This window comes from Zootermopsis nevadensis, unplaced genomic scaffold (genome assembly GCF_977971745.1).
Source record: "Zootermopsis nevadensis isolate Lab colony 2312 unplaced genomic scaffold, Znev_1.0 Znev_ptg000002l, whole genome shotgun sequence".
NCBI lineage: Eukaryota > Metazoa > Arthropoda > Insecta > Blattodea > Termopsidae > Zootermopsis > Zootermopsis nevadensis.
The window spans coordinates 19,813,625-19,833,139 of record NW_028259134.1 but is presented as its reverse complement, the minus strand read 5'-3'; the positions used below and the strand labels follow the sequence as shown (position 1 = coordinate 19,833,139).

The 19,515-nt window shown below is 36.3% G+C and overlaps 3 protein-coding genes across 19 annotated transcripts in view; 1 reads left to right on the top strand and 2 right to left on the bottom strand.

The window, feature by feature from the left end:
* Positions 1–4,610, bottom strand: part of LOC110839382 (uncharacterized) — a 57,938-nt gene extending 53,328 nt beyond the window's left edge. Inside the window, exons 1-4 of one of the 2 annotated variants that reach the window (XM_087355848.1) lie at positions 4,473–4,610; positions 3,452–3,654; positions 2,515–2,727; positions 2,111–2,394 (exon numbers count right to left, since the gene is read on the bottom strand). In XM_087355848.1, coding sequence (XP_087211974.1) covers positions 2,111–2,394; positions 2,515–2,702 — 472 coding nt within the window. In that variant the 5' untranslated portion in view covers positions 2,703–2,727; positions 3,452–3,654; positions 4,473–4,610. Of the gene's footprint in view, positions 1–2,110; positions 2,395–2,514; positions 2,728–3,451; positions 3,655–4,383 lie in introns of both variants that reach the window. The other variant, XM_087355842.1, reaches the window with a different exon arrangement.
* On the top strand, positions 1,093–19,149 carry LOC110835286 (organic cation transporter protein). Of its 3 annotated transcripts, XM_087355858.1 has the most exons (12): positions 1,093–1,235; positions 7,343–7,591; positions 8,420–8,557; positions 8,937–9,040; positions 9,792–9,946; positions 10,254–10,422; positions 10,509–10,643; positions 11,710–11,876; positions 12,899–13,089; positions 13,515–13,693; positions 15,198–15,335; positions 17,900–19,149. In XM_087355858.1, coding segments are annotated over exons 1-12 (1,680 nt in total). In that variant the 5' UTR covers positions 1,093–1,181; the 3' UTR covers positions 17,901–19,149. The 3 variants fall into 3 exon arrangements, with proteins under 3 accessions (XP_087211984.1, XP_087211981.1, XP_087211992.1); XM_087355855.1 differs by having other exon boundaries at positions 15,198–19,149; XM_087355866.1 differs by lacking the exons at positions 13,515–13,693; positions 15,198–15,335; positions 17,900–19,149 and adding an exon at positions 12,406–12,515 and having other exon boundaries at positions 12,899–13,082.
* The window catches only part of LOC110835287 (neurobeachin-like protein 1), a 174,461-nt gene continuing 161,443 nt past the window's right edge, over positions 6,498–19,515 (bottom strand). For 8 of the 14 annotated variants that reach the window (XM_087355540.1, XM_087355556.1, XM_087355559.1 and 5 more), the window contains 2 exons: positions 18,313–18,461; positions 14,078–18,184 (listed from right to left, as the gene is read on the bottom strand). In XM_087355540.1, coding sequence (XP_087211666.1) covers positions 18,043–18,184; positions 18,313–18,461 — 291 coding nt within the window. In that variant the 3' untranslated portion in view covers positions 14,078–18,042. Of the gene's footprint in view, positions 7,590–10,525; positions 12,182–12,323; positions 12,535–14,077; positions 18,185–18,312; positions 18,462–19,515 lie in introns of those variants that run through there. The other 6 variants (XR_015536997.1, XR_015537000.1, XR_015536999.1 and 3 more) reach the window with 6 other exon arrangements.

The window sequence follows — 19,515 nt, the reverse complement described above, 5'->3', positions numbered from 1 at the left end:
ATTACTAGTCACGACTTCTTGCAGTTTTAAAATGTTGGGCAGCAAAGCTGTCTGCTTCTTCATTATAGGAACAGGTTTTCTGACTTTTTATTGGCCTCGTTATCTTTCTTAGAACTACCTACAGTTAATCATTCAACATGTTATCTTCTTATACTGCACTCCCATGCAGGCAGAATATATCTTGAATGCACAACAATACTAAAGCACCTGTGTTATACAATGACACTATATCAACTGCAGAAGGTTAAGCACCATATGAGAGATATACTATTACAGTTACTGTTATGAAGGGGATGCCCCAGTAGAACTGCATTTGTCAATGGGTCCTTTGTCCAGCCTTCAAATGTTACAAGAATTAATACAAAGAATCAGTGGAATGATCTTTACAGGGGAAAACTGAAGGTCTCAGAGAAAAACTGGTCCCATTGCCACTTTTTCCACCACAAATAATAAATAAACTGCCATGAGAGTGAACCTGAACCTCCACAGAGAGACACCACTGTCTAACTGCCCGAGCTATAGCACAACCATTATGAGATATTAAGAAATGTAGAGAATGAAAGCAGAAGAGATAAAATTAGGAACCAGAAAACAGACTGATTTCAGATTTTAAACCACTAAATGGAACAATAGAAAATATGTACACAAAAAATGAAGGAAAAAGACTAGGAGGAGACAGAAAAACATGGGATCAGGGTATGAGGGACAAGAATACAATGCAGTAAGACCAGAAAACATGCTAAGGCCTGAACTTTTTACATCACTTCTACACTACTGAGTGTGGGTAAAGACGAAATGCAAAGAATGTGGCTACTGCCTGGAATTTTCCTGGAAGGACTGAACAAAATCCTATGACTGACAGACATACTTCCCTGTCATACTATTCTGGAACAACACAGTTTGTAAACACTGGCCATTTTTGTCAGTAGTTTTATCTAATCTGGCTTATGTAAGACGGACACTAGAGGGAAACTGAGAATAATAAAATCAAAAGTGACATAAGGAAATGTTTCTCACTGCTTTAATTCAAGGTCAGTTCAATCAGGTAAGTTTCAGACCGTTTATCCATCCCACTTGGTTGCCTGAGAGAAAGTACAGGCCTGCAAGGTCTCTGTCAGTGCACTTCAGAGTCGAGTGATTCTCTCCCAGCGATACTGTGACATATCAGGTGGTGAAGTGACATGGTTGACAGTATCAAGGACATGGCCAAGGAGATGGAATCTGTTCAGACAGTGGTAGGTAGTCATATTCCTGTCATCTCTAATGTGGGGCCCCCTTTCTATTTTAGGAGCCCAAAGTAACAGCAGAAGCAACAGCAACTATAGAGGTCATTTGGCATTGAATGGCATGACAAAATTATAAATAATGGAAAGGCTCAGGAAGGAAGTTATCTCCACTGACACAATGGAGTAGAGTCCTTCTTGAGAAGCAAATAATACAATCAGCTAGCCAAATTTTGCCACTTTTTGTGAAACCCAAAGGTTCATGCCATCCTCACAAGAGCCGGCCACCAGTTCTTATCCGGAGGCACATTAATCCAATCAACATCCTTCAAAACCCATTTACATAAGGTACATTTTAATATTATCCTCCCATATAAACCCATGTCTTTCAAGTAATCATCTCCCTTCAGGCAGCCAAATAGAAATTTTTTATGCATTTTTCATCTCTCTCATGCATGCTACATGCCCTTCCCATAATATCATCATTGATTTGACCATCCTAATAATATTAGGTGAAGAACAAATTATGGGTGCAATTTTCTCCAATCTACTGTCACTTCATCCCTCACTGAGAAAAATACATAATTGTACTTTCTTTGTGTAGCATCAATATTACAAATTTACATAAAATAGTAATAATGGCAATGCTTTTGTATTCAACATTTTCGTTACATCTTGTCAGTTGTTCCACTCGCATACCATGACTGAAATGTAGAATTACACTCACTTCTTCTCCTTTTGGTTATAGAAACTGTTTGTGGAACATGTAAAGATCTAGCTGTACGAAGATGGAACCAGTCAAATAATTGACTCGTGTTTTGGAACCACTGCCATTCATTTATTCATTCATTCATTCAAAGATGGAAGTAAGAAAGCAATGTACTCACCATCGAACAGCACATCCTGGTAGTGGATGTCAGTTTTGTTTTGTAGTTGCTCCTCCTGTTGCTCCCACTTCTGGCGAAGCAATTCTCGCCTCATGTCACCAGACATCAGTTCTGGTTCTGCCTCACCACTTATGACTGTTTGTCTATTACCATCATCAGTTGCCTTCGTCTTGTCATCAAAACCACCAAGAGACTCAAAGAGATTTACATCCCTTTCTTTCACATAAGCCAAGTCTTTCCTCAGGCACCTCCTTGTTCGACCTAAGCAGTCTACATAATCCACCCTGGAAGCAGAAACAGACATACACTTCTGTAGTGGCCAGCATTTATGTATATGCTTATGAATCAATATGTTACATCATAGTTTTTATAACACCCCACCCCATAGGTACCCCACTGCATACCAGTCTTCCTCTGGATCCAATGGACCATCATCCTCATCACTGAAATGTTCCTCCTCTTCCTCAGGTTCCTTCGTGTTACTGGTCTCTCCTGCTTTGCTATGTTCATCTAATAATTTCTGTTGGAAGTTCACAAGAAACCTTGTGTCATCAGCAATGACTGAGGAATCTTGTGACAGCTTGTCATACATCCTTGATTTTACTTCTAAGGCGGCTCTGAAAAGAAGACAGTTTTTCAGTTCAAGAATGGAAGGACGCTTTCTTACCCTAATATCACATTTATAAAGCAGATCTACAATAGCACCTCAGAATGGTAATACATTGGGGGCATGAAGGTAATTATTATGAATTCTATGCCTCAGTGCCTGATGGAGGTAAGTGGCCAACTTAATGTTATTGACATTCTATTCTCAGGGAAAAACACTTTAGCACAGCCACATCTAGCTGTTAAATATGAACTGATAACAAAAAGCTTTAAAATATGGCAAAGACAATGATAAAAACTGAAATTTGAGGAAGTTCAAAAGTCAGTGAAAATGTAAAATCTGGTTTTCTGGGGAACATACTGACATAAAAAAAACATAAACATAATAAAAGCTGAACATTGAAAGCCCCATGAACAATCAAGCACACAATGTGCATTATTACTATGGATAAATACTTCAATAAATTGGGAATTTTTTTCTGAAATGTGTAACAGTACACCATTCCAGCACCTTTTCCCATGAAATATAAAAATATAAAGTTAAATAAAACTAGAGAATAACAGATGTTGGGATAAGAACAAACCCTTAATTTTAATTTCAGTTAACATCAATTGACACTAATTCTAGATACGGTGTCCATAATTTTTCACAATAATTTTCAAAAGTATCAGAACCTTCCTTCCCCCCCCCCCACCCACCCACAGGGCAGCCATTTTATACAAACAGACACACACCTTGATTTTTTAAAAGCATCCTCCTCTTCCTGCTCTGCTTCCAAATCCTTCTCTGCTCGTTCACTAACACCAGCATTTGTCTTAGTCCAAAGAGTCTGCTTCTTGGGTAGGGGAACTGGATGTATGAATTGTGCCTGAGCTTGTGCCTTAGCTTTAATTACTTCTTCTTGTTTATGAGAGAGCTCTGCCTTCAAACTTATTAGCTGAAAAGAATAAAAAAAATCCCATTGTTATAACATATCAGAAGTAGTATGTTCATCTAAAAATTGGTATCTACCTACAAGTTCAAATGGCATTACAATTCAGAAGACCAACACTGAGATTATTACCATAAATTTAATGTTAATGTACAACAGGTGGTGACGAGGAAGTAGCCAATTTTATACACCGAAGATACTATTCAGCATAATTTGTCTCTGTATTCACACAAATGTTGTTATAAAGATGTAATGAAAAATGTTGAGCATGTATACATGACACTGACACTATAGATACATACAAGGTAAACTTTCTAAAGCATAGTGCATACAAAAGCAAAAATGAAGTTGACTCATATTAACATTTTGCTTTCTGCATGCCCTTGGTGTTAACCTTAAATTCCAATAATAACAACAGATTTTGGGTTTGCAACCATCAAACTGTTCCAATACTTCAAATAATGGGTCGTCAGTGCTTAGAAAATAATGACTACATACTGCAAGAAAAAGTAACAAACATAACCTCCACCCATCGAATGAATCGTAATCCCTGTTAAGCGATACACACAGAGAACTACCACAACTCGTCTTACAATCAATATAAAAGGGAAAATTTTTAATATATTACTATACAATGTCAGTTATGAAACTGTAACACACACTGACCATTAAAATTGGACATACTAACCTGTACGATAACTAAACTGATTATATGGCTATAAAGTGCATACTTACGGAAGACTTGCTAATATCTATCTTTTTAAATGATTTCATTACTTTTTAACTAGTACATCGGAAACAGTTGAGTAAAAAAATGTACTAACTTCCTTTTAATTTTCTCATAGCCACTACGATTTCACACTAAACACAAGGCACCAGAAACACCAACTGAAAAGACACTACGTACACAAAATTCAGAAGATTATTTTATAATATTGGCACCCATCGTTCGTGAAACTGCCATCTGTCTACTAAAATTTTTATGTTATTTTTAGGCGAAACGACAGGCCGAACGATTTATTTTAATAACATGGCCGTCTTGTGGGTTGTAGCGCCGTGTAGACCTCTGAAACGTCGGTAAATTTCTACCAGACTACACGGCGCTTAACACAGAAGACAGCCATCTTCGTACTCAGGACTCAGTACTGAGAACCTCAAATCCCAACTAATATTTTTTACTCTCATACGAATATTTGCATTTATGTTATTTGAAACATCAAATGCAGGCCCTGGCCTGGGATTTCAAAACTGGGAGCAAAAGGATCAAGCTATTTATGTAACTGAAGGCAATGTCATCACCACAACCAAATTTTGAGGATCCCATGCTTTCAGTGTATACATCTGAGCACCCCTAACGTCTGTATGCATTTTGTCATTTCTTCCCCACCACATCTACATGCCTATTAGTTGTACCCTCTTTCAGTTGTTCATCTAATGACTGTAACACACAGAAGCTGTTTAAATGCATCAGGGACCCTGTAATTTTTTATGACATGAAAAATCTAAAATCACTAATACATATCTGTGTCAAAATATGTTACCAGAAAGTGACATGTTGTAACAAAGCTGTGTAGGTAGAACTAATGAATAAAAGAGGGGATTACGAATAGTGCCTATTGGATTAATATGGCCATGCATGTAGATAAAGAACAAATGAGTAAAATTATACTGGAGATCTCTCATATGAAACCAACAAGCTACTAAGTGTACACTTGATATGTAAAAATTATGATGGCAATGTAACTGTAGATTGTGTAACTGCATGATTTCATATCTCCTTGAATATTAAGGGATATATGACAAAAGTTTGTTCACATGCCTGCCTGCTTTCGATTTCACCTCAATAATCCTAGCAAATAAACAAGAATGTAGTTATTATTAGATATGCTTTAAACCCTAGCAGATATTATCTTCATTTTCATGGACTGCAGAATGTACACTGTGACTATTTTAACCTATCCATCTAGACTGCTCAGAACTTCACTGTCATGGTCAGCAGCATTAATTCTTTGTGGCATAAAAGTACTTCAATGCAATGTGTAAATTTAATTACAGGTAAACTGTCTCCAGATATTTACTTAATTTCTTAAGCTATGCTTTTTAGTCACAGAACAGAAACTTAACTATGCATCAGTTAACATTTATTACATATCATTAAACTTAACTTTATGTCTAAATAATTTCATTCAGACTTATAGTAATACATTTATAGAACAAGAAATGGCTTTCTCTGTTATTAAATATAATAAATATGTTTCCTGTATTAATATTTTAAACTTCCTGCTGATGCCAACATGTTGTCTAGTTTTTATTTATTTCTTCTAATCTTCACGGTGATGAAAATATTTAAATAGATTACTTTAAAAAAAAAAGTGTTAATGTGACTTTGATGCATTCATTCAAACTGACGTCATGAGAATAGTGTTAATAGATAAATAAATATTGATACATGGCTGGAGACAGAAAGTATTAACAGGGTCTAATGTACGAAGATTTCATCGCCCTGATGACGGAGGCAGTATGACCTCTGAAACGTTGGTTAACATCGACCAGACTACACAGCGCAACAACCCAGAAGACAGAAATCTTCATACTCACCACTGTGAAAACCTCAAATCTTACAGGGTCTAATGTAATGTACACCTCAATAATAGTGATTGTCATCATGCTGCATACAGAAAGGATATGTAGGTTTATACAGGCCTACATAGAAGTCACCATGAAATTACAAATATTTTTGTTAGGTTATCAGAGGTGCTAGTTAGCATTTCAGCATTTGCAACTTCCCCCACTTTGTTTATTACGTCACTAGAAGCATAATTCCACAGTGTAAATACAAATAGAAGAGATTTTGTCCTGCTAGCTGCCCACCTGTTTATTTCAGCTCTGTAATTACTTAGTGTGTTCTGGATACATTTGGTATTTGAAGTTTATACTTGGGTAAGTTTCAGTTTTGGTCTGTATTAAAGCTGTAGTTACAGGAACTGAAGTCTGACAAGAGCAAAACATTATATTGTACAACTATTATCACATGCTAGTTTAACACACTGTAATTAATTTTTAGAGCCATTTTACTTTAAGAGAATAATTATAGTATTACATATATATTTTGAATACTTTCAAAGATTCTGATAAAACGATATATAACACTTCTATTACACTGTGTATTAGCACGTGTGAATTATTTTAACATTAATCAGGTTTAATACCCACACTATTTAATAACCCAAATACATTTTTTGGTATTTCATTATATATTAACTTTATAGATAAATGCTCTGAATAAAGCTTACAAGGGCCCATAAGATATAAATGTTACATCTGTTGCAATATTTTTAACAAATTCACTGACTCTGAGAAAAACCCTAGTACTATAACAAAAGACCTGTTAAGATCGTGTTATCAAAAATGTTTTCTAGCTGTTGTTAATACCCTTCCACAAAGCTTATTGCTGCCTGGCTTACAACCCATTCCATACATACACTTATGCAGCAGACTCATGTCATGTGGAAACAAAACACACTCCTTTTCTGCCTCCTTAATGATGCATTTGACCTTTTATTCTTGTTCAGCTGGTATAACATCAATAGCTTCATGAAAAGGGAAAGGAATTATTCACATTTTTATACAGAGTTAAGACTGCACTGTATATTAATTCTCCATCAGTACTCTAACAAGAGTGGCCTTCTTCCAGATGCCATTGCTGGCTGACAGGATGTCAGTGAATGCAGATGAATGTGTCAGTGCACTAGGTGAGTTTGGGTGGTGGCAGCTCAGAGCCATTCTGCTGGTGGCGCTGGTCAAAGTTCCCTCAGCATGGCAGATGGCCAGCATTCTGTTTACTGCTCCCAGCCCTGGGGAGTTCTGGTGTGCCCGCCCCAATAAGCTCCTGAGCTGGAATACTGAGCAGTGGAGAGAGTACATCCACCCCAACACATCTGCTGTGAGTGAAAACACAGTGGTTCTTTAATATACAGCCACATATCTAAATGTTTTACAATTAAGTCTTATAGCTTTTGTGTTTTCTTAACTAATGAACCATCCCAATGATTGACTGATGCAGTAACCCAGTAACCAACCAACAAACTTGATTTCTATGGCACATGGTTTCTTTGAGCAGGTGACAATTATTAAACTTATCTAGACATTCCCTGATCTTTTGTAAATGTGTTAACAAATTCCAGTTTAATCCAGCAACTATTTCAATAGAGAACTAACTCACTTCTTCTATCTTTTTATTATTTCTTTTAATGATGAGACCATATCAAAATGAAAGATTTTATCCAAGATAAAGAGAAAATTCTTACTACAAATTTAGGCTAAAAATGAGAATGTGGGAAACGCTATATAAAGGTAAATGGTGCAGAAATTTGTAATCATAGGCAATAGGAACATGTCACTATAATTATTAGTTGCTGAGCAGTTACTATTTTCATCCTGCTGCTGCTAATCATGACTGCTGGTCTATGAGATGCCAAAGACTTACTCTTTTTGTTACCACCTCATATGCATGTGTGAGAATTTAGATTATTATGGCAGTGAAGACACAGCATGGTCTTTTGTGTTTTGATAATATGTGGTCTTGTAAGTGGCTATCAACATTTTGGAGGAATGTATTGCCTCCATCTTCAAGATGATGTGAAGGTGGAGGCAGTAATTCTATTGCAATACTGGTAACCACCTAAAAAATTACAGTCACAACCCAGAAGACCATGATAAACTTTGTATGACTAGCTACCATCATGTAAAACACCATGCTTTTACACCACAGGGTAAAAGAGATGCATGCAACATCTATGATGTAGAAAGTAAGATGATCAGTGGGCTTCACAGAATTCCTGATAACGTGAGCATCAAACCATGTGAGCAATTTGAGTTCAGAGACAGCTCAGTGACAGTGGTCACTCAGGTCAGTATCTGTGCTATGCTACTCATATGTATGAACACAGTGATGATATTAACTAACTCCCTGGTAGAAGAACCCACAGGTTCAACACCGACAACACCAGAGCCCGCCACTGGCCACGATCCTGAGCCAACTCCATCCATTTGCCATCCTCACACCCCACCTCCCTAAGATTCATCTTGATGTTAGATTCCCATAAATATTGTTACACCTCAGAAAATGGACACTGCACAGCCATTAGATATCACCATAATCAAAGGATTGGATACACACATAAACACATCATGAGCCACTATCACACTGAGTACACAGACAGACGCACATCAGAGTGGTAAAGACTGTTACTTTCTCTCTTTACAACATGATCTGTACCAATTCACAGTGGAACCTGGTGTGTCAGCGGGAAGTGTTGGTCAGTGTGTCTCAATTCTTCTACCTGCTCGGCATCCTAGTGGGTGGAGTCCTGTGCACCCAGCTTCTCAAAAGGTTTGAATTCTCTCAGGATATTAAAACGAGCTTATAATTGGACACAATGGTTAAGACTTTAGATTTGTCAGTGTTCAGCCTTCAGACTCTGTTATAAGAGGATTACTTTCTGAAACAGGATAAATAGAAATACATGCCTAAAACTGTGCACTAATCTGCCCATCCCCTATTAAATGAATAAGACTGGGACAGTATACTTTAATTTGGAGTGCACAGATTTTCCAGTTCCTTAGTCTGCAATTTTGCACACTTCATTAGTACTGATGGTAATCTAGTGAACATATATCGTCTGCATGATGCAGCTTACAGGTAATCAAACTGGCAAAGTGTCACACTAACATCCCACTAAACTGTTTAACCTGGAGCAAAAGTCTAGTTGGTAGCCCCATAATATGGGGATTTTAATTCCTTATTCCCCTACAACAAAGGTTAAGATACAAATCAATTGCCCTAAAGCCAATCATACTACGGACATTTTACTTCACAGTCATAGACTATTCACTATATTTCCAACCATTACAAATAAAAGTTGTAGATCTTAATGAGAAATGTATTTTATGTTATGCTAACCTTTTGTACAGTGAGCTGTTTTTGAGAAAAATTACAAAATATTTACTTCATATAAAGTAGAGGATATCTAAATTGACCCTGAGCAGATTAATTCATAAATATTTATGAATTTCTTCCATTTCTGGAAATATTAAAGTTGATGACATCATTACATTGAAAATATTAAACCTGAAATTTGCAGGTTCAGTCCTAAGAGGATACTTCTTATAGGAATGCTAACTCAGATTATCGCAGGCATTGCTGTGGCCCTAGCTCCACAGTTTGAACTCCAAGTTTCTTTGCGGTTCCTGACAGCTGTCGCTTGTGCCAACATGTTCACAAGTGGCTATGTGATATGTAAGTGCCACCAGTAGAAAGAAACCTATGTCCCTAAATCAAAGCATATTTGAACAAAACAAAACAAAGAACTTTCTTCATTCATAACTACTCTTATGGAACCTAAATTCCTTTGGCTGTAACATCATGTGTTATAAAAAGCTTCTGATATCTCAGAGGAATCTACTGCATTATATTTTGAAGATTGAGAAACTTCAGTAGATTCCTCTGAAATGTCAGAACCATTTTCCAGCATGAAAGTCATAACCCAAATACACTGCAATTAACAGAGAAAACTTGGAATTTTATGAAGTACCATTCATTTCAGGTACAGACATAACTGCAGGTCATTGGCATCTCATAACTGGAGCATGCTATGAGCACATGTGGTCAGTTGGAGTGGTAACACTGGCAGGACTAGGCTATTTTCTGAGTAACTGGATACATCTACAGCTGGCCATTTCCATACCAACTGTTATCATTCTGGTTGCCTACAAGTGAGTTTCCTCTTTCTCTAAACCATCTCAGTCATTGTGGTAAAATATTTATGTACCACCCTATGTGCTATATATATACATGACAGATGGATTCCTGACTCACCAAGATGGTTGATAGCAAAGGGACATCAAGCAGAAGCAAAAGTCATACTGGAAGAAGGTGCAGCATTCAACAGAAGAAGTATTCCTGTGGCTGACATCCAAGCTCTGCCAAAAGAAGGGTGAGTGAGACACTTTGCTTATATCCTCATGGCTTTTGGCTTGCACTTCATGGGACAAAAGAAAAGATAAAGAAGCATTAACTGTCAGCTTCAAAGTCAATAGCAAAAGCAAAACCATTTGCAGCATTGCTATATACAGAGTGCGCCAGAAACACCTAACGGTTTTTCAAATGTAATAACTTTTCAAAGCAGAGTGGAAAAATTTATTAACACAGGCAGATGCATTTCCATTTTCATCAAGAATTTTTTTTAAGCATTACTGTTTGAGTATGACATCTTGCAGGTGACGTCCTTGTTGTTCAACACACTTTTGCAGTTGAAACGCATGGATGCTGTAGCACACCATACTGACTTTCGCACTATGCAGACAGCATTAGTGAAGTTCACGCAGGTTTTTTGCAGCCCAAAAATGACAATTTTGTTCATTCACATAACCTGAAATGTGGAAGTGGTCCTCATCTGACATGAGTAATGAGTTCACATTGTTTTGATTATTATTCACCAAGTTCAAGAATTTATTGCAAAAATGAAGTCAGTTCACCTTGTCTGTTCACTAAGTTCCTGGGCAATTTGGATTTTGCAGGGATGGTAATGCAAATCTGGAAAGATGGTAATTAAATTTCAAAAACAGTCAGGTATTTCTGGCACACACTGTATCTACATGGAAACATAAGCTACTAAATTATATGAGGCTTACTGGCATAGCATCACACATGGCTTATACCACTAAGCTTTTGACTGAACACTACCTTTCTTGTTCAGCTATGCATAATCTCCCAAATACAAACCAGGAGTACTAACCATGTGACCACAATATATAGTACACACTTACAGCAGATTTAAGACAGACACAAGGGAATTTACAAGGCACAGAAAGTGTAAAACGTTCACTTGAATAAGCTGTGAATATACTGAAATTGAGAAACTAAAATAAATGCAGTAGGAAATAGTAATATGTGAAGTAAATCCTAAAAGTTATGTTTAACGATCCAATTTCTTGTCATCAAATCATAAGCAAGGAAATGAAAAGGAATGCTCCAGGGAAAACATTTCTGTACTGAGGCAGCAAGAAGAAGCAAACCAGTTGGTTCAAGCTATTCCACAATCCTACTGAAAGGTGGAACTGTCTAGCACTCCACATCATATGGGCTTCAACAGTTGTCACATATTATGGAGGCCTGCTGAACATCAAGAATGTGGGAGAACACTTGTATTTCAACACCACTGTAGCAGGTAAAAAGTGTTGTTAGGTCAAAAAACAAAATCTAGCTAGGACCATCTTTGGGCAGTTGGTAGTTATTCAGCTGATTAAGGTATTTCCAATTATCATGTAACCATCACCAAAAATTTCCATCAAAGGATACTGTCCTGCACCATTTCACATCTTCTCAATCACTTTAATATCATCCTCACATTCATGGTTAGGAGTATCTCAAATGGACTCTTTCCCATGAGATTTTCAACTAAAATATGGTAGATACTAATTGTTGTACCAAGCTTCATGTCCAACTGATCTCTTAATTCTTGACTCACTCGCACTGTTGACAGATATGAAAATATGTCATTGGTGCTTTATTAAATACTGCTAAATTAATTATGTTTCTGATCAAAGTTAAAACATTTACAACATGATCAATACATGTAAACAGAGGTCAGTATGAACTATAAACTACCACTTACACAAAGTAATTGTCTGTATAATATCAACCACTGCATGTGATTGTAACATTTGGTATCCTAGCAATCATACTTTGTGCCCCAGGCTTTGCAGAGGTGGTGGGAGTGCTACTGGGTCTCACACTCATCTTGTGGTGCAGTCAGAAGTGGGTTGCCCTTGGAGGCATCCTAATCGTGGGAGGCAGCATGTGCACAGTAAGCTGGATCCTGCCAACTGAAGGCAAGAACCAAAGATACTTTCTCAGTTTATGAGGGACAGAGAATCCTGCATACAAAGCTTAAAATAATAACATGGGAGTGATTGAATGCCCCATCCAGCTTGTCTATTAAATGTGTCTCACTGTCTAGGGCAGGAATTGGTAACCTGCAACCCACAGGCCACATGCTGCCATCAAAACCTGTGACATACCACATAATTGATAATAATTAATAATAATCTTACAAGAAATTAATATATTAAGTTGTGTGGGAAAACTACTTGAAAGATGCACATGGGAAAATAATATTAAAATGGACCAAGCTGTGGATGTGTGGGAAGGACTGAACTGGTTCAGTGTATTTATGTTTGCTACTTTCAGGAAACTGGAGCCATGAGTGGGCAATGCTTGGGTTGGCAATGGTGGATCGCATTGCAATAGCCAGCTCACTCACATTGCTCCAGGTGACATCTAGTGAGCTCTTGCCACTAGAACACCAGCAGCCTGGAATATTCTCATGTGTCATATTTGCACGAATCTGCCTACTTTCTGCACCATTTATTGGTTCACTGGTGAGCTTGTTTCAATAGGGAAAAGAACTGCATAATGCATTTTTCTCTTAATATTGTAAAAGTTTCAAATTTGATAGAAAAACTTAGAAATCTTAGGCATAATATATTATAACAATATTAAAATGAGTCTTAAAGAAATATGTTGTGAAGATTTAAACTAGAAAAAAGGGAAGAATAACAGGCTTATGATTATGTTTCTGAATCCTGAGATTTCATATCAATAGTGAACTTCTTAACCAGTCAATAACTCTAGGCTGCTAAAGGAAAATTTTGTACCACTGGGTTTATAAGTTATTTATCTTAACTGTTAACAGTTTTATGTTTCTTTAGAATTTAACAGTCAGAGTTCCTGCATTTTGAACCAAAGTGCATCCATTTATTACAACATATAAAAAAATTTCATAGTCTCTGTTAATCAACTGCAGGCAATGTATGGCGACTTTGTGTCACTAAGTGCTTTTGGAGGCCTCACTTTAATAGGAGGTCTGGCAGCACTGTTCCTTAGCTGGACAAGATCCACGGCACCTCATTCTGAGTGGCAGTGTGAGAATAACAGAAACATAGAGAACATCTGCAGCACTGAAACGTATGAAAAATGTAACAGGTAAGAGCCACATATATGGACTGGAAACGCCTGTCTGCTAATTATGTACTAATAATCAGCATCACCCATGGGTAGAGTAAAACAGTCGAAAAGCTATGCCACAAGTTTTACTACTAGAACATTTCCAACGGTCTTCAGCTTTTAGTATTTAAATGCCATTCTAACACCATGCATTGTCTCTTGCAAGGAATAAGCATAAGAAACAGGGCCTCACTGCCTGGCTTTTACCATTATATTAGCAAACTTGTGAAAATGCTTGTTCTCACCTGGGTTTTTCTTAAACTGTACTGAATTGTGCACCAAGGACAAACCTGTACATTAGCAACAACTGTCAGGGTATGAACACAGGTTCCAAAACATTATTTGAACAGAAATAGAACCAGCCTTTATTCACAGTTCCTGTATTTTCTTTTGTAACTGAACTTACAATTTGTTACAAACTTATTTAATGACTCTGACATTTTGACTTGACTTTTGTAGAAAACAAAAGTACCATACAAATTTTTGTCATCTCTTCACAGTCACAGAGTCATAAGAACAGACCTATTTCATTTTGTGGCACATGGGTTTTGAGTTTTGGCACAAATGAGGGATTACAAAGTTTCAATCTCTGTTACAATGCCCTACTCGTTCCTCAACACATTTATGTAGTTTCATCTTAAAAGTAAGTTCACATGGACAAAACACTTTGTAAGAATCTTGACCTTTTGTCAGAAAACAATTCCACATTTTATGAATGTGCCAACACACAAAACAAGGGTTATTTGTCAGTAGAATTAAAGTATTGTTAATTTATGCCTGCAAATGTCACATACTACTGGCCAGACACACCACCTGTTGCTAATGGTTAGAACAGTAGAAACTGAAGTACTGTTGCTTCTAATTCAGCTAATTAGAATACATCAATGCACTAACAAACAGTGGTGGTTCATAACTTACTTTCTGGAGGGACACTTTTACAACAAATATTTAAAATAAAACTTCCACATTCTAGTATGATAATGAATGACACCCATGTTACCAATGTGATTTTGTAAGTAATTTTAATGACACACAAATTGAAACATATTTGTACCAAAATTATCACAACATGAAGTGTAACAAAACACTCAGAAAGGGCATTGAATGTGTATTTACGTGACTGGATGAATATAATTTTCTCATTTTCTTTCTACTGTCTTGACATCCTCCTCTAAAGAAATATATGACCCTAGTAAAAAGTCTCGTGTCTTATTTCCTCTCCAGGGCTCCTTTCCTCACCTTGAAACTTGCTGCATCTTCAAACTTACCCCTGTGACCATGGGACTTCATCAGTGATGGAATATCATAATGAAAAGGTTGCAAGTGAAAGCACCTTATTATTTACATTTTGGAACAATGGAAATGTTGAATTAGAAATATGTTCTGTGAACCATGTCATCTATATATTATATTCACACATATGTATGACTGTATATGCTATCAACATACCTGAACTATGATACTGTTTCAATTAATATTTTAGATGGAACACTGCCCCAAGTGGCGTAACTGATGAGCCACCACTACCACTACAGAATTTTCCTGATGCAAATAAAAACCGTTACAAATTCAACCCAGTAAAAACAACTGCTCTTGAAGTAAAGTGTGCTATGGATGTCTGGTAAGCAAACTGACCAAATGGCATGAAAATTATTACATAACAACTTACACACTGCCAGATTCTTTATCTTATGAGTCTTCAATTTTAGAGAAGAAAATTTAAGATCACTAACATTTGGCACCTACAAGGTGAAACATAAACAAGTACTTAAAAACAACCTGATGAAACAGACCACTGATAGCATTCCTATATTTCATAAACAAAAGATGAAACAAAGCACAAAAGAAAGAAAGAGAGGTGAACAGTACAGACAATTAAGACTGGCAACAGCAACAGAGGACAGTTCAGAGTTTACAACAGCTGGGAGCCACTTTGTAACATATTAGCAGTGCTTCAATTTCCCAAAACAAACTACAGGCAGAGAATCTTAAATGCCAGTGCATTCATATCAGCCTTACTAAAACAAAAGTACAAAACTGTTAAGTGGTTTCAACTTTCACACTTACTCCAACATAAATAGGGCCTAATATTTCAGGGTTACATAAAATCACAAACATTCTTAAATGTCTGCACATCAAAACTATAGGCCTTAACAGTAATAATACTGATTCATCACAGTTTTACTGATATAGGTATAATTAGAATGAGAAACTGTCTTTTACAAAAGTGAGACTATTTAAAAATATCTTTAACATCACTCTTAATCATGGTATATCCTATGTGCATGAGAATAACTTAAATAGACAATTCAACTAAATAACAACACTGTGATGACATACACTTCTCAGAAAAATTAAAGCCGAAATCATTGCAATTTCTAGTATCACACAGTAAAGACAAATTTTAATTAACATTCATAACTGAAATATTTGTAAACATATATATATATATATATATATACACACATGCACTTGTGCGTGTGTGTGCATGTGTACAGATTTTCTTTTGTAGTCAAATGTGCAGCAATTTTAAGTACCAACAAAGCACCATTCACTGCAATCCAATAATTAAATCTATTTTTTACGAACACATTCCCTGTTATTGCCACTGACAAACTTTGTTATAAATTATATCTGTATGAGAGCATGTGACAAATATATGGTTCACAATAAATTTGTCAATATGAGAAAATAAGCAGGAAACAGTCACATAACAGGCACAATAAAATTAATCAAAATTTCCTAAGCTTCTACAATAATTAAATAAATGCCAGCTTTCCAAACAAAACCATAAAAATATATATTACAGAGATACATTGCACTTCTAGGTTGATAAAACACATTACAAGACTCATATTCCAGAATCCTTGCCATGATGACAGTCATTGTGTATGTAAACAACAGTAAATTGGCAGAAATATTCTACGTGTGAACTGATCACATCAACACAAAAAACTAAGTCTGTAATTTGTACCAAGCATATAGAGTCCAGAGTCTTGGAAGGTTTAAAAAGATTCTTGAATTGATGCCTGGCTTTATACTCTGCTAGGAAGGTCCATAATATCACATATGGAGGCAATGTGTAACTTGTGAACTTAGACTTTCCTTCTCAACTTCAGCGGCAGGAAGACTGAAATGGTGAGGGTGTTCATATTAGCAAGTTTTACCTATATAAGAGCAGTAAGTGCTGTTTGCTTAAAGTCACTCATGCAATTATTAACACCATCCCTCCTCCAATGAACTACAGCAGTACAATGGACACTCAGAATACAGATTTTATCATTCTATGGTTCCATATATTTCCCAAAGATGACAGATATGTCTTACTTACACCAATAAAATCTGGATACTTTTACTACAGCCACCTTCTCGATGCAACTATGTTCTAGCTGCTTATGTCAGAACCAGAAATTCAAGACTGTGTGACTTGCTTACAAGCATGGAATTCTAAAGAACCAGTGTCAACTTGCTATGAAATTTATTCTACATTACAGACATTTTGTCATTCAAAACAATATATATATATATATATATAGACACACACACATTTCAGATTGTATAAACAACATATTTCAAAAGTTCACAGTTTTTATTATAGAATATACAATATTTTCTTTAGACCAGCAACCATATCATAAATTGATATGTAATAATAATTTATATTGCTATAATCTTGATTCTTATCACATCTCACCACATCTAAAGTAGTGTGCACTGCTTTAACTGCATCACCATTTAGTTATAATCATTGTGGCACAACTGTCTATACAGCTGGGCTCATAAACTTCTTGCTGCATTTGCCTTTCTGTTCATGGTGTCAGACAGAGCTGGAAGTGATGTTGAAAGCCAAATTCTAGAACTTCAGCATTAGCTCAGTCTGATGTACAATTTACGAAGTTTTCACTAGATGGTATTTCTCTCTGTAGCTACTTAGTGACAAATTAGATGCCCTTGGCTTCAAAGACAAATAGTGAAAAACTATGTGCAAGGAAGTTTTTCCTGTATAACCATCACTTCAATGCTGATGGGGAAAACTTACCTGTTGGCTGGATGCAGGACCCTTTCAGTGTCATAATCTGCGTGATCCATGCTTGGATGCAAGCCACGTCAGCACAGCATGTCCGACACATGCCTCGGTAGTTGTATGAGGGTTACAGGTAGCATTTATCAATTTCTCTGTTCTAGATGCCTCGGCTGCCAGACGCCTGTGCTTCAAGGCTAGGAATTACTTCATACAGCACAGTTTTGTTGAAATACATTCTTCACATGTTCACTAAAGTAAATACTTTGAAATGAATATGTCACTAACCTACCATCAATCTTGCAGTCTACTTAGTGTCTACACTGTTTAGGACTCCAAGAACTATAACTTTGCCATCTCGTGTTGGCACTAAAAGATGAGTGTTCCCTGCAGTCACAACTATAGACTGAATTGGCACATGGAGTGGAATATCGTAGACTGGCTTCAACCTGTAGATGAATCAGATGTCAAAAGTCAAAGTAAGCAATGAAAAGACTACGGAAGGGTTAGTGCCACTTGACACAAACCTTCTCAGTAGACAAGAAATACTCCTGAAGTCCAACAGTTCACTTCTTACCCAAGAATCCTGCTCATGGTGAGATCTCCTGCATCATCAACCACCACCAAATGGTCTCCTGCTATGGTGAGCCCAGTGACTCGCCCAGACACATATTTTGATCCAAGGTTCACACCATTCACAGAGAACATGTGTACTGAGTGACTTGCCTGAAGAAAATAAATCAAATAGTCACACTGCAGAACAGAAAAGTTACACCAGGTTTTGAAAGTTCTCAGACAAGGGAAATAATTAGTCACTAAGCAAAATTAAAGGAAATGAAAATTAAAAAGTAGTAAACACGAAAGTAAGTAAAGTGAACATGTAATTCTTCTTTTCATGGCTTGCAAAGTACTACGAAATATAAAGAAATTTAACAAAAATCTAAAAATATACACAACATAAAATATCGATTTTGATAAATTATGTGATTCAATTCAGGGTATTTTTATTTAATATTTAGAAAAGCATATGTTCAAAAAAATGTTTTAAAAGATCTTCCTAAAACATCATCTTAACATAACACTTCATGCAACAAAATATTTACCTTACTAAACTACAATTGATATATGACATTTTATGCTAGGTGAGTATTGTGTAATGTGCAATATGTACACCCTTCTTCTTCTTCAACACGAAATGCCTCATTTCAGAATCTTCAGAATAAGGTTCATTATGATGAAAGAAGTATGGAGTTTAAATAGGTATGAAACAAATGTTGATTTCCATCATTTGACTAAATTTTATATTACTACTTCAGAAATGGTGTCAACATACACTGCTAATTTTTCTCAACAAGACTGTAATGTTAGTATCACTGTATTTTCTGTTTATCTAAATAAATTGCATAGCATGACAGAGGAGAGGGAAGATTTAATTTTAATTTTAATTTTTGTTACACTCATGAGAAACACCATGCAAGGACACAGTTGTTATTTACACATGAAAGGGTGAGATTCAAAGTTCTCACAGCAGTGAAGATGTCAATGTTGTTGTTCTGGGTTGTGATGCCACATATTAATGTAGGTAGATACCAGTATGTTACAGAATTCAGCCATGAAGATGAAGACAGTATGTTTCTCCATAACATTGGTATCTACCTACAAGCCCACACAATTTCACAACTCAGAACAGCGTTGGCATGAAAGGGATGTCTGTTCATAGGTTACAAAAACATGACCTGATATTGTACATTGTTTAATATATAGTCGACACTGCTATCCA

Coding starts and splice junctions, on each gene's coding strand:
- LOC110835286 (XM_087355855.1), top strand. CDS start 1,182: ATGGTTGACAGTATCAAGGACATGGCCAAGGAGATGGAATCTGTTCAG. Junction 9,947..10,253: donor CACAAGTGGCTATGTGATAT/GTAAGTGCCACC, acceptor CATTCATTTCAG/GTACAGACATAACTGCAGGT. Junction 13,090..13,514: donor CACCATTTATTGGTTCACTG/GTGAGCTTGTTT, acceptor AATCAACTGCAG/GCAATGTATGGCGACTTTGT.